A 16,015-nucleotide genomic window follows, 5' to 3' on the forward strand; every position below is an offset into this window, starting at 1 on the left:
TTTCAAACTAATTATTTTAATAATTTGTTAGTTTTACAATCAACATTGAGAGGAGAAACACCAGTCCATGATTTCAGGACTGGTATTAACAGTAGCGTCACTAGGAGGGTGCGGACAGCACCGGGTGACACCATCTGAGGGGGTGACACCAAAATGAATGTCTATACAATTTTGGTATGGTCTGTTACGGAAGGAGGTCCATGGGGGTGACACCACGAGCTACCGCACTGGGTGACACCAACCATAGTGAAGCCACTGAGTGTTAACATTGAATATACTCAACCACTTTGTTGTGAATGCCTCGTCATTCTATACTTGCGTATGATTGAAAACGGTCTAGCTATACCCCTGCTTACAATGAAGATCTCTGTTTGTGAGATGCAATATTTGAGTTACATTTTGGCAGACTCTAAAATTTCAAATAAAGCTGACGGTCATGTTGATCCATCAATGCGTAGAATCGTGTTTTAGTTTTCTTGAAACGTTTCTGAAAGTTAAATTCAAAGTGGTGCTAAGAAAAGCCATTTCTACATAACGCTACTGCGCTAATATGGCAAGTTTCCGGATCTTCCTAACATTTTCCTATTTGTTTATAATTTTGGGTTCAAGTTTCATACTGGACAATATAATATGGGGTCTGCATATTACTCTACTTTGCCTGATAATTTTAATTAAATAATTTTTGTCCGACCCATACTTAGAATGCAACATTAAAATGTGAAAAATATATGATTAATAAAGATCTTCATTAACAGCAAATTTAATTAAATTTGCTTTACATACACAAATTTTCTCCGTCCATGTGTGGATGGGTGGGCGCGCGCATAAAAGATGTTAATCACGAAAAACGATGTACATCTCCCCTCAGCATGCTAGTATATTTGCAAAACTGGAACCTACAGTCCAGATTACGGCTGGAAGGTTGGAACTGCCAATCATCTTTGACCTTTCGTGCCTGCTTGCAGTTGTGATTGCCGCAGGTTGCTGTCCCCCTTGGCAGTTTAGAGACGCATATGACTGTCATTAGTTAGGTTGGCTCGCGAATTTCTGCACAAACTCAAGACAGTGTTATAAAGGACATTCACCACAAAGCCATACAAGAAGCTTTGGTAGAATAGTAAAACTTATTTTGTACATGGCCTTGGTAAGAACGCTTAAACTGTATGAAGAAACCAGTATTTTGTCCTTGATTAGACTCTAAACTTCATTACACACACACACACACACACACACGCATCAGGCTATAAAATACTACTGAGAGATAAATTCAACATTATTGCACGATGTTGAAGGTCCATCATTATTCATAGTATCAGAGATGTTTACATCTAAATATTAGCTACCGTATGTACTCACTTACAAGTCCGCTCCAACCGCGAACTACATAGACCCAATATGCTATCAAATAATGCGCCGACAAATCTGAGCCTATGCAGTTTGTTAGAACTATAATGCAGAACAACAGAGACCCTGATCTACCGGCGCATTATACCACGGTAAATCAGGTCTATGTTGCTTGCAGTGGGATCTGACGTATACGGGAGCACATACAGTAATACTTCTATTGATTGATAAACTAATTCAAATACCGCCTATTTGTATAGGAAACATACATTTCATCCAGGGATAAATTATTAAAGACTCAAATTATCTAATTAAATACAATTTTGCCACTTCTCATCTAAAAATTCATGTATGTTTTTGTTTTTGCATTTTTGTTTTAAATTGTGTTTTAAATGCCAGCCTGGACCTATATAACTTGTTCACAGAAGCTAAAGCTTGTAGTTTGTGGAATCCGATTTTTCCTTCTAATCTTCACTTTGTTTCTCTCTAATGATCTCAAATTGAACAAAGAGCTTTGTATCTTTATGTGTTTATTATTTATGTTGTGTTGTCTTGCTAAAAAAGGTCAAGTATGTTAACTTTTTGGGAAATGACGAAAGCTTCAAGTAGGCAAATTCACTCGTTCTTTTGATTGTCAGCTCTTGTGTAATGACGTATTTAGTGATGATAGCATATAAATATTGATTAAATGGTGGGAACATGAATTCTACTAAGGAAGTTCTGGTTAAGCTCTAAATTTATCCGATAAATAAAATATGTTTATTATTTTCTAGGATAGTAAACACTAATAATTGCATCTAACTCCATAACTGTTTAAAAGTATATGACAATAGTTGAATAATTTTGTCAAAGGCGTGAGGTTTCTCTCAGGCACACTCGTACACCATTTAAAAGTTGCAAAATAAAATGCTGCGGATGTCGTAAAAAATACGTATGTTATAATTTTAAAAATAATGTCAATTTTTTCGTGCGCATGCCTGAATATTGGCTGCTGGAACTGTTTACAAAGGAATGGATTTTACGTATGTGATCTTACGAGGCGAAGCTTTAAATACTTTGAAGATGGTTAATTTAGTAGGAAGCAACAAAAGCTAAGTTATTGTTTTACAATGTGCGTCATATTTCGCCATGTTAACTTTCGCATGTTCATTGAGCAAAGTTCATCGAAATTTCTATTGTTGCGAAAATTATCTGCATTTGCGCACACAGATAAAGAACCATCTTCTGGGAAAATATGTCGCCTTAAAATTGTCCCAGTTCAAATGACGCTAAAGCGAACAGCACCATAAATTGTCTTGACTAACAGTTTTTATGTACATCTACCTATGTCGAGTTGAGAAAGAGTATAAAACTAAACACTGTTTTGCGGGCCGTGTACTTTACGTTTTCTCTACTAGTTTTAATGGCTTAGACAGGCTGAGACGGACAGTTACAGATTATTAATAAGCACATTAAAATGCCTGACAACGTGGAAATATAAAACACGATTCTTAGATGTACGTTGGCTCGATAGGCTTCTAACTTAACATAGCAGAAAGTGCACCTAATGTAAAAAAAAGAGAAAAATATAGTTATGATTCAGGTTGGAATTAAATTTTTAGGAACAGAGACATTAATCTATTCTTTTAAAATCTCAAGGGAAAAATTAATTATGCCCCTTGTGTATACTCTGTAAAGAGAGTAATTATAACAGTAATCTTTGGCAAATTTTTTTCCTTTAATTTTGTTATTTATGTCGCAGAGTCACGGATATGGAGGTGTCCTCTTAGGCAAGTGGTATATCATTATATGACCCATAATCTAGCTTGAATGTAGCTCGCTTTATACATCTTTAAAAATCACATTTGAGTGCTTCATGGTCTGATAAACAACCTTCTGTAGTTTTTTTTTCTGAGTTTAAAACACCAGGCATCTACTTTGATTTGATATATGTATAAGGGGTTGTTTAAGGACCCCGTGTGACACAGCTTATTTCTTCAAAATCGCAGCGAAAATCAGGATAATATGGAAAATATTTAGTTTGGCCTTGTCACAAACTGAATTATAATTACTCACTTGTCACAAACTGACTTCAAATTATTAAGTTGTTTTATTTATGCATTAATTAAGATTAGATTTTTAATATAATACAAACCTGGAAGCATATTATCTGAAGTCTACTGTGCTAAAAACGCATGTTTATACTAAGATTGAAAACGTGTAGCCGCTTACTATGGACAGGAGCTAAAAACCTGAAAATTTAGGGGGGCCAGATTAAGGTATGAAAATTCTTTATTTCTTTCATTATTTTGAATAATATCCGGAAAGGTGTTGTAACTGCATACAGCTGGAAATGATACTTTTGGAAGGTAAGGCATTTTTTGGTTGGGGGGTGTTGTTTGTTTGTTTTTATTTTTCATATAGAATAGGAGTTGTGCTTTGAAGATACTATTTTATTCATTAAAACTCATTCTTGTAGATTGTCACTACTTAACGTATTTATGATTACAAGTCATTGTTTATAACCTACAGACTATAATGTCTATGAAATATATTGATTGTAAGTCATGGTCATCATGCAACGTTAGTAGTTGAATATAATATGCGATATGTTATGATCTACTTTCATATTTTCATTGCCCTGCATTCATAAAATGTTAGGTTTGCCTCCATTTAGTTCAGAAAATAATTGTAGACGACATAAAAAGAGCTGTTGAATGTAACAGCACGAAGGCACTCTATATAACAGTCACTCAGTGTAATGTATACTGTCACTCAGTGTAATGTATACAGTCACTCAGTGTAATATATACAGTCAATCAGTGTAATGTACACATTAACTTTATACTAAGACTGAAAACTACTTTCGTTTTGAAGCCGCTTCCAACTCTGGAGAGACGAGACTGCTAACGGGAGATTGTGCTAGTCAGAGAATCCTGCCATAAGGACGGACAAACCCGGGATGTCATAAGAACGCCGGGACATGGGACACAATAAGTACCATATCATTCACTACACAGTGGAGAAGCCATTAGAGGGCGCACCTACAAATTGAAGGAGCCACTGGAAAGCGTACCTAAGCAGTGAAGAAGAAATTGGAGGGCGTATATACTCAGTGAATACTAATTCAGTGCAGAAGTATCAGTACCATAAAGTGCTCCAAAGAACTTACAGAATAGAGAACAATATTCAAGAATGGTTGAACGGCAGTTATTTTTGAGAGTGAGTGTGTTTGTGTCTATGTGTGTGTAAGAGAGAGAGAGAGAGAGAGAGAGAGAGAGAGAGAGAGAGATTAAGAGTGTATGTGTGTGTGTGTGTGTGTGTGTGTGTGTGTGTGTGAGAGAGAGAGAGAGAGAGTGTGTGCATGTGAAGATGAGAGTGTGCAAAGCGGGTCACCGCTACGATGTTGCATGGTTCCATTTTAGGTTCGTATTTTGTACAGGTTTTAATTTTATATGGGAAAAGAGCATCCTCATCGGTAATCCTGAATTTTGAAGAAGACAAAATATTGTGTACAGAATATACTGTTAAAAAACCTAACAAATCCCTTTACGTCGGTGGATGATTGACGGGTGCGATTTTGGTTAGAGAAAATACATTTTAACATTATTTCATATGTGCATTGCTCAATGGACTGCTAGCCACACATGGTCGTTTCCTTTCTTGGACTTCAGTGGCAAATTGGAGAACAAATTTCCCAATAGCTTTTTTAATTGTTTAGGTTTTTTGATATTCTATAATTCATTTATAGCACTTTCAGATGCAAGTATGGTCTACTCAGGTAAATACATTTTCCTCAATTTAGTAGCTGCTAACATAAGTGTAATTTGGACTAATCGATATCTGGAGCACACGGTAGCTGCCGTTTCGATCAACTGTATGCATATACCAATAAATCAGCCCCTCATGTATAATAATATTGACTGGCGATTTAGGAGATGATATTGCCTATTCATTAAAACTTGCAAACATTTGCTGTCACTCTTGTCTGCACACATCAGTGTATATTTAATGCAATAACCAGTATTTCTCGCAGATGTTGAACTACCGCTGGCTGAAAGGTTCTTTTGACGACATATACATAAAATTTCCGGAACAAATTCTTTTTCGCGACTGGTAAATCGACGTGGAATAACACAACCATCTGTCATGGTGCCATTTTGAATTTCGCGCTATATTTGCTGTTACAAAATCTAAATTGTCCGCAGGTGTGTTTAGGAGAGATTTGCATGCAGAAAAAATTGCACAGGTGACATCATACCCACATATCGTCCATCATAATCAACACATATTTGGGGGGATTTATCGGACTGCTGTGTACATTGTTCAGTATGTCGTGCAATGTCAGCCGTTAATACTGTACACAAGAGCTGGGTACCATACAAAATGTTGCATTTCTGAACATTTCGCGAAACGTAGTACGGTAAACTGCAATCGTGTTATAAAGACCAACAACTTAGACTCTAGGACAGGGGCCTGCAATTTGTTTTATATTTTGAAAACCTAGCATATTTCAAATAAAGAATGAAAATTATGTCATGAAACTTTTGTAGTGCAGTGTCAGAACTATACTATTGATAATTTTATTTCTTCAATATTTTCCTGGTAATGGGGATTAATATAATAACTTTTTAATTTCTGCTTATTTAAGATATTGCATTTTTCATTAGCAATTTTACATAAAAATTTTTTTGACATGTTCGATGTTGTTCTATACCAAATGTGAATAAAAAAATTCAATAGTTTTTTTTAAAAAAATTACATTTTGCAAGACAAGTTCTTTGTCGATTCGGTTGTGGAAGGAATATATGTCCTTGCTTGATTCAAACATATGGATATTTAGTTTTTCAACCTTTATGTTTTCATTGCGAAACGAAAAACGAGTCCTACGATAGAGGTTATTACATAAAGATAATTCAATATAAGTTACACGTTCTTCATGATTCTATAGGGATTTATTTGAAAACCAACACCTGACTTGTTTATTAAGAAGCACATAAAATAAATATGTCTGTTTTGTGCTGCAAGCAAATAAAGCAAAATAAAAGCAACATCAAAGAATATATTATTTCTACAAAATTGTTTTATTGATGTCTTAGCCATACTTGGAACAAGCGATTGTGTTTGTAATCCCAGTGTTAATAAATGAAAATAATTTTTTCGGACTACCGTTGACCATTCACCCTGATTAATTGAATTAAATTCTCTATTCCAAGCATATACATGAACGCATTATGTGCATAAAGTACATGGAACAAAATGCAGATTCTTAAGGTTATTTTTAAAAGTATATTCATAAACTGAATTACTATAAGTTGTACAGCATATATAAATATATGCAAAACACTGTATATTATATTTTTTATAATACGCTAATGTATTCATATCCAATTTCGTTTTCGGGAAGTTCCGCCCAGGTTTTCGGCTTAAATGCATATTGTTTTTAAAATCTGAGGAATGCGTTTATACATAGAGGACTTGTTGCTAAAATAAACCCTTTATCAAACAGGCTTTAACATTTTATAAGATTTATTGATACATAATGCGTGAATTGCACATAAAGCACAAAACAAAAACACGAGCTGTCATGGCTGACACTGTAAGGCTTAATATATATTTTAATGTACGTTGACAATTTTGAAATTGTTTTCCATGAAAAATGAGCATAGTCGTCAAGACATGGTCTGAGTATTTCACGTGTTCTTATCGCCTCGCGGAGCAGAAGAGCTCTGGCTAGAGTACGAGATAGGTTATTGATATTCGCATGTTCCTCATTTAGAGTACGAGATAGGTTATTGATATTCGCATATTTATCATTTAGTGTACGAGATAGGTTATTGATATTCGCATGTTCCTCATTTAGAGTCCGATATAGGTTATTGATAATCGCATGTTCCTCATTTAGAGTACGAGATAGGTTATTGATAATCGCATGCTCCTCATTTAGAGTACGAGATAGGTTATTGATAATCGCATGTTCCTCATTTAGAGTACGATATAGGTTATTGATAATCGCATGTTCCTCATTCAGAGTACGATATAGATTATTGATAATCGCATGTTCCTCATTTAGAGTACGATATAGATTATTGATAATCGCATGTTTCTGATTTAGAGTACGATATAGGTTATTGATAATCGCATATTCATGATTCACCAGCAAAACTATATACATGTTACCTCTCAACAAGGTATTTTATTTTCACTCCCAATTCTATACCTCAGTTTCATGCAATATCTTTATTTTAGAATTACACAACTCAAAAGTTTCCGTCAAGTAACGTTAAGCGTAACTAACACATTTCAGATTCAGCACAAAACCTACCAGTGCATTGTAAATACATGTCAAATAACGTTAAGCGTGAACGTACACTTTTCGGATTCAGCACAAAGCCTACCAGTGCGTTGTAACTACAGATGAGAGTCTGTCTTTAAAGTTAAATATGCGATTGATTCGCAAACCGAAGTGTGAGCAGTGTCCTCGTGGTTATTGCTTACAGGATCAGAAGGATCAATTGCATAAAGACATTCAACACAAGACAACTTACAGGAAACGACATGGTTCCTTTTAAGGAAAAGTCAGCATTAAAATGGCAATGCATGGATCTCAGTGGTACATGATAGGCCAGGGGGAAAAGTGGATCTACGCCTGCCAACCAGAATGGGAATCGTCTTTGACCTCCATGTACAGATTCTGAGAACTCAAGAAACCTTAGACTAATGGGTAACAACTTTAATCATATAACCATTCTGGTTGCAAGACTCCTTTCTACTCACACTTACCCTTACCCCTATTGTTTTTATCTGTGTATTCTTTATTAATTTCTTCCTTTTAATTCTTATTCTTTCTTCTTTTGACAAAATATGTTTGCTGAAAATATATTTTAGATCATAACCTGGACAGAGTGGAAGTACGTGACAATCTAGAGACCACTTGTGCGGGATTTACTTACTACCATTTCAAATACTAATGTTAGAAAAACAGTTTTAAATCGGCTATACATATGTTTTATAGTGTTTCATTAATGACGATCTCCATGTTTGTATTAGAGTGGATAAAGTTTGTTGATATGTTTGATTTGTTCTTCTTTTAGAAGAAATTATTACATTTCCCTTTCATTTATATTTCCCGTGAGACATTGCGAAAGCCTATTGAGCGTCATTTCGGCTGACATGCTGAGAGGTTTATTGCCCATCGAAACGGGGCCCGGTCAAAGAGAACAACTAGCAATTGTCCGACTAACATAGCATTAGCAATGTCCAAAAGTGACCACTGATGATCAATCAAATAATTCTGACATCTTACACAAAAAGCGTTTATCACTTCCTCACTTGCATATCACAGTAGTCCAACATGTCATCCCGGAACGGCCTTTTGTTCCTTGAAGCAAAGTAATATTGGTGCATTATGGCAAAGACTTCCGCAGACTACCGTATAAACTAGCTTATACGTCGAGTCCAACTGCAAACTGTACACACGCAGATCCATCGCAGAATGCGCTGGAGATCCGGGTCTATGCAGTTTGTTGAACAAAAACAACATAGACTCTGATCTGTAGGCGAATTATGCAGATCTGTGTCTGTGCAGTTTCAAATTGGATTCGTCTTACAAGTGAATATAAACGGTATGACGTATCCCTAAACAATCAAGTTAATTTATGCACATTTAATACAATGTCCTGGAATCTCTGAAAAGAAGCAATCAAGCCAGTTAGAAATGGAGAAAGAAAAGAAGGAAGAAGAAAACAACAAGAGACTTAATACCTGTACCTGTACTTACTAATACTTTTTAACAAAATCCCAGAGAGCCGATCTGTCCGCCCGCTGCATATTTCTTGAAGGAAACCATTTATCGATATGTAACTCGCATCTTCCTATCTGCTAACGTTTACATACTTTTACATTGTAACTAGAGTGCTTTTGTTCTAAACGAAACACACTAGCTAGCCAAGAAGAAAATTACGGAAAAGAAGAGGAACTAGAAAGAGGACCGAAAAAGAAAAATTAAAATTTTGATAGAAATATAACATTGCTTTGACCATGTGTGCGTGTGTTTTTGTGTATAATAGACATCGCAAAAGCTTCTTCACGCAGACAATAGGATATTGTTATAAAACATTCGATCCGCCAGCAGTTGACGCGTTTCCCCTTTTGATACCAATAATTCATCTACATTCACTCTGTACTTAACGTCATGATTTAATTTACATGATTATAGTTCTCCGTGATGACAGTTAATTAAAATAAAGAACTCATAATTTATTTGCTACGTGATATAAAATTAAGGAAAAGCATCTAAGATGTGGTTCACATTTTTCAAAGATTTACACCTGTTATTTTGTATTTGTCTCGGGTTTGTGTGAATGTGCTACTGATCTCAACATTGCTGTCATACCTTTTCGAAAAGTGACTCAAGAAATAAATAAGAAATCTCTCTTTTATTTGGGTTCAGGTATTGCCATTGGCTTCAAAGTGTAACAGTATCTCCTTTAGCTCTGCTTTACAATATTGAGATTGACGGCATATTTTAGTAAAATAAGACTGCTGTACTGTATACAGACCTTCCTTGTGGAATTTGTTTTCATATTTACCAACCCCGACCAGGACGTATCATCGTTAAGGTATTAGTAAACTCAATAAAATGGGGCGCAACACTAAATACTTCCGTATTCCTTTAGCATTTTGAATACTTTCATTTCCGCAAGGACCTCGAGATTGAACTCTCATAAACTAAAGTACATATTTAAATATAAATTAAAAATGGGCACAAAGTATATGATTTTTTACTTTTCTTACTCAGTTTTTTTTAATGCTTTTTAATTTGGTTTTAGAACACATTACGATGTATAGTTTATATTGGAAATGTCGCAACATCTCAGTGAGAATATTTATTTATTTATTTATTTCTGCAGTAAAATAATTATTGCAATATTGCAAACATATTGCAAATAAACTAAAAGTTTGGATAGGTAACATAGTCAATACCTTTTCAGTCTTCAGGTTATCGACAATCAACACATAGGCATATTTGTTTTTTTTTTTCTTTCTCACGATTAGTTAATGTAATTATTTTGTTTAAATCCTTTCTTGTTCCAATGATTAATTTGTGTTTATTTATATATTCATTTATGTATGTAGTCATGTGCTAGTTTCACGAAACATACACGATTTAAAATTAATTTTTTCTTCTTTTCCTCAATTATTTAAATCAGAATTCTAAATTGGTTATTATTTTACTAATTTCGTCAAACTGTACCTCAGAAATATTTCATTAACAAATTTCAGAGTAGCTGTCGCGACTAAGAAGGTGAAATTTCCTAGTGAACCCATTTTGTGTACAAAATATGATCAAATTAGTAAAATATTAAAACTTTGGAACTACTTTGATATAAATAACTGAGACAAAGAAAATACAATCTCATGAATTATTACCAAGTGCTAATCAGACTATACTGGAAAAGGCACATTTATTATAAAAATGAAAGTGTACTCTACTAAATTCAAGGAATATTGTTTCACAGCGATGTACTATTAACTTAACTACGTGCATAATATACATTTACAGTCAGTGTGTATGAATACAGTTTAGAATGGTACCAAACGTTGTGGCATAACAGTACCGTAATGGTCGAATGTCATGTGATACAATTTTACAACAGCTAATTATTGTCTATAAATATGCTATTTCTCGCAAAGCTTGAATAATGTTATCATAAATTATACGGAATGGCCTGAGCTGAATCGGGATGTGCATGGGTGGGTGAGAGATAAGGATCTAAAAGAATGCGACCTTTACATAGTTAATAGAATATGCAAGTACAACAAATTGTCGTCATATGTCATCCATCAATTGACATGTTTGACTGAAATAACTAGTGCTTTGTCTACGCATCCTTGCTCATACAACAAACACCAATGGTTTTCAGGCTAGTACTCAGAAAATATGTTATTGTCCAATCAATCCATCACCGAGTTAATTGACCTTTGTATCCGCATTACGGACATCAACCAATAGAAGTTAGATCTGACATGTACACGAAGAGTAATGGCAATGACAAACAAGACCGAACATGTTTCAGAATAGCTGAAACCAAATGAAACCAAATGTTACTAATCCAAAGCCTTCCATCCGACAGTTAGATGACAGACATACAGGCAAAACTAATGAATGAATCTGATTCGCAAAGAGACATTACACGGTAACAGACGAAACAGACTGCCCACCGTTATGAAGACATAAACAACTATTTGAATATGACAAAAGTCCCGACAAGGAGTTTCTTAAAATAAGTAAAGGTTGCAGGGCAGAATCCAGATACAGAAATTCCTATATTTTCTGGAGTCATTATTACATCTCTGATAAATGTTCTGTCAAATACGGACCTAAAAAGAGTATACCATCATACCTCATGTTGGCGGAAACGATGCCCGAAATTAAACAGACATACGGAATTTGCAAGGCAAATGTCACCTCATTTCTCAAGGATGTTACTGTGACAATACGTATTGTCAGACCATAAGACTGAGTCCTACAGGATTTGTGCCAAAAGCTCAATACAAAATGTATCCTTAATTTGGATTACTTCCATTTTCTTAGTTGTGAAATTACTGAAATGTATTTTCTCGATGCAATCAGCACCTGTGTCATAAGGTCACCGCAAAGCTATTAAACTATGTAAGAGTCAGTACATCCAGTAATTAAAATAAAACACATTCAAGCCATGCTCATCACCGGCACGGTAAGAAACAATATCTTGGAACCGGTCATGAGTACAGGACACTCGAATGCAAAACCCCGTGAAGCTCTTGTTATTGTATTTTTAATTAAGTGTACAACATGCTGATCACTATTATATATATATATATATATATATATATATATATAGAGAGAGAGAGAGAGAGAGAGAGAGAGAGAAAATATATGCATAGTATGTACGCTGTATCAACGATATACCACGAGATGTATAATTTTTTTCATTAAAATGAAATGAGGCTTGCTGAGTTTCCTTTTCATGAAAAAGTTATGCAACGAGTGGTATATCATTGATACAGCGTACATAATATACATATATTTTAATTATATCACATCTAGGTACATATATTTTCCATCTGAAAAGAGTTAGATTGACTAGAGGCGACTGTGTATGACTGGGTGAATGAACTCACATCCCTGCCGAGTGTGTCCGCTACAAAATGTGGTTCTGTCTTTTTTGTGCCTATTCACAATCACCTTTTCTTATTGATAAGTTGCTTGTTTTCATATTTGAGTTTATATTTTGTATTCACATTGATTAAATCAATATAAGTTACACTTATGACTTATATATGAAAGATGGTTTTAATAAAGAAAGTAGAGCAGTAGGCCTTCATACACATAGATTATTGAATACTGAAAGCTCATTAATGTATTGACTGACGTACAAGCGCAATGAAATCAGGGTGAAATAGAAACTAAGCGAAACGACGAAACAACAAGAGGTAATTAAAATATTTTTATATATTTAAAGTTGATCTAAGTTACTATTCTGCTTCAATTAACATTTCTACCGACCATAAAAATGTTTTCTCTCTCTCTCTCTCTCTCTCTCTCTCTCTCTCTTCTTCTTCTTCTTCTTCTTCTTCTGGTCGGTATGACTTAACATTTACCATCGTTAGTCATAGGTCCAGAGACGTTGTGGTTTAAGAAACAACAACATCAACAAAGCATTAAGTACATTACACATGTGTGCCCCGTAACCAAGACATTTTCTTTACTGTGTCGACCGGCAACTGCAACTTTGTATCATTGATTATATGAACACTTTAGTTAGGTCCCAAGGGAAGTGTAAAAAGACCGTTATGAAGAACGATATTGTAGGTTACTCGGTGAAATTTCAGTTTCAATGTTTTTTTATCCAGCCGAATTTCTTTTTCTCTCTCACTCCAGATTTTTGCATATTTTGTCCCTTGGTCATGAGAGGGGAGGGGGAAAACGGAAAAAGAGAGGATTGCGATTAAACTGTGTATCATGTTAAATTCATTTTAAAAAGCGGGGAATGTTATTAATTTTTATCGTTATTTTCTTATGTCGCTAATGATTAATGAGTGGAAATTCATCACTGATCTATAGGAATAGACCCAACAGCAAAAGTTCCAAGAATATTTATGTATGCGTATTATATATGTGTGTGTTTCTTTTACATTTTATACTTTCATATTATAAGCTGTCGTGTCATGCATAGTCTGTGTTTTCCTAAACACCTGTCACATTTATTATTTCCTTTGCATAATCAAGTGGATATAATTGTTGTGTTGTTTTCAGATACTGATATATCGCTTTAAAAGTTTTTCCACTCCAAACGATACGTGGAACAAAAGAAAAAAGTCCGAAATATATACAATGCAAATGTTATATTTCTGCAAATGTCTATACAATTAATTTTCTTTCTGAATGAAGGGAACAACTCTACAACTCTCTCCGTCTTGTCCTCCATATTAATTAGTAAGCGTTAGTCGGCAGACATGCGGTTGATATGTGGATTCATAGGAAGACGTGCATTGATTTACAGAAGTTTAAGTTTGTCGCCATTAATGAATGATTTTGTTTATGTGTAAATAATTTCGATCAACATTTTCTCATAAAATCCTTGTAGAAGCCAAAATTCTTTTCTGGCAACGGATCAAATATTGGAAAGATGATAGAGTTATGTGTCAAACGTCTGCCTCAAAATGAATTATATACGTACTGAATACGTGACCTTATTCATTATCTGCTAGCGCTACTTTCATTGCTCGCCAAGGCAAAATTGAAAATCTCCACGCTTTTCATTATATAGATCCTTTCCCCTCCCCCTTCTTCCTTGCACACCAGACCGTGATTGGAGGGTCATAACATAAACTTCTCATGCATATGAATACACCTATACACTTGTTATTATATTGCCTTTTTGACCCCCTTGACCTGGCCCCATGAGACTTGCTTCAAAGTTATACCATCCTGCAGACTATTACTACATCGGAAAACTATGTGCCAAGTTTGGGGAACTCCCACCCCGCGGTTCAGGAGGATTTAAATTTACGTCAAACAGACGGACAATGGGAATCTATATCGTAATGTTTTATGCTAAAATACATGCGTATAGTTGTGAGTGAAATCATTTGTTGCTTTTGAAAGATAAGGATGACTAGAATCAGCAATCTAAGTTTAACGTTTGAGTGCACAGATCTGAAGTCGGGTACACGGCAAGTGACAAATCTGGATTCTTATTGTCTGGTACGATTAATGGATTTATACCTTCAACTTCAAATATTGGTGTATTAGCTCATAGCTAACGTAAATACTTATTTACAAAACCACTCACTTGCCTTTTGCATCGGAATCCGACGTACACGTGAAAAGGTTTCCTTACTATATGCTATCAGCCAGCATGAGCCATCCGTAGAGAAATATAAATGACAGAGTTTACCAAGCTGTATAAATTGTTTCTTTCTTTCTTTCTTTCAGAAAAGTATGCGCTTAGCATTTAGTTGTTTTTTTAAAACATTTTATTTATTTTTATGTAGATGTTATTTATCCAGAATAAACATTGCAGTTTTGAATGTAATGGCATATTCTATACATAAACGGAGACCTCGGTATGTTTCCAGATGCTGCAGTTCAGATACATGCCATAACCTTCCCTTGAAATTTGTTAAATATCTCATTAGTGTTCTCTCCAATTTTGTTTGCTCATGTAAATAAACAATAAATTACCTGTTTGATTGTCCATCTGTATGTCCGTGCGGATGCGCTGTACAGAACGCCACAGTCAAAACGCAGAACAACAGTTTCAACCCCGCCATGTTGGTTTTGTCATATGGCAGATGTGTAGGGATTTGAATGCAGTTACTGAGCTCTCCTTTTTACAGTAAACGTCGTGACACTTGTTCGTTAGGTCCTACGCATAGCTCACGTCAAAAGTTATGCCTTCTTTCAGGCGCAGCTAATTCATTTCTTTCTGCCTACTTACCTGGTCACATGTCCAGGAATCACCTTGGGGAAATAGTTATACAGCTAACCAAATAGATTAATATTAAGATGACAGGTTGCACACGTGTACTTGCTAATGCATAGTTTGCCTTAATTTATGGATTTCTGGCAGATTTTGTACACATTTCAGAGCCACGCTAAATTCATGTATATCTATGTGGCCATTCATTCTGTATCACCAATATCTCCTATTGGTACAGCGCGCTTTTTTCTTCATTTTTTCATTTTAATTATTATATTTATTTGAAGCTGAATTCCAAAACCAACCGGTATATTAAAATACCTTTTGCAAGGATATTGAAAGTCAAAAGTAATACAATGAATTACCGACAAAAACTACAGTAAATGGCTTAGGAAAATTGTTCCATCAATCTTTAACAACAGCCAACCGAATATTATCAATAATTCTAGTATTTCCTAAGGAAATCTGTCTGAATTTTGTAAAGAATGCTAAACAACTGATCATAATTTTTTTTGTACAATCCCACAATAAGATTCTGATAGAAAGGAAAACGAAATTATTTTCTTAATTATTGACTTTCAAATAGAGTCTGTTTGAGGTTATAGAGCTGGTCTGAGCAAAAACTAATTAAATACAATACGGATTGAAAATGTTTTAGAATAATGTATTGTTTGTACCAGGGTATAAGATCATGTATTAAGTTTAATGCAATACCTGTGGTC

At 34.8% G+C, this 16,015-nt stretch overlaps 1 protein-coding gene across 1 annotated transcript in view; it reads right to left on the reverse strand.

Annotated features, from left to right (window-relative positions):
• The window catches only part of LOC149773573 (uncharacterized), a 28,668-nt gene extending 13,358 nt beyond the window's left edge, over window positions 1-15,310 (reverse strand). The window contains exon 1 of the mRNA XM_089946309.1: window positions 15,056-15,310. Within this exon, the coding sequence (XP_089802435.1) occupies window positions 15,056-15,144 (89 nt within the window). The 5' untranslated portion in view covers window positions 15,145-15,310. The remainder of the gene's footprint in view (window positions 1-15,055) is intronic.
• Between the last annotated feature and the right edge of the window lie 705 nt (window positions 15,311-16,015).

The sequence above is a fragment of the Sinohyriopsis cumingii genome, unplaced genomic scaffold, assembly GCF_028554795.1.
Source record: "Sinohyriopsis cumingii isolate HCF-2022 unplaced genomic scaffold, ASM2855479v2 utg000624l, whole genome shotgun sequence".
In the NCBI taxonomy this organism is placed as follows: Eukaryota; Metazoa; Mollusca; class Bivalvia; order Unionida; family Unionidae; genus Sinohyriopsis; species Sinohyriopsis cumingii.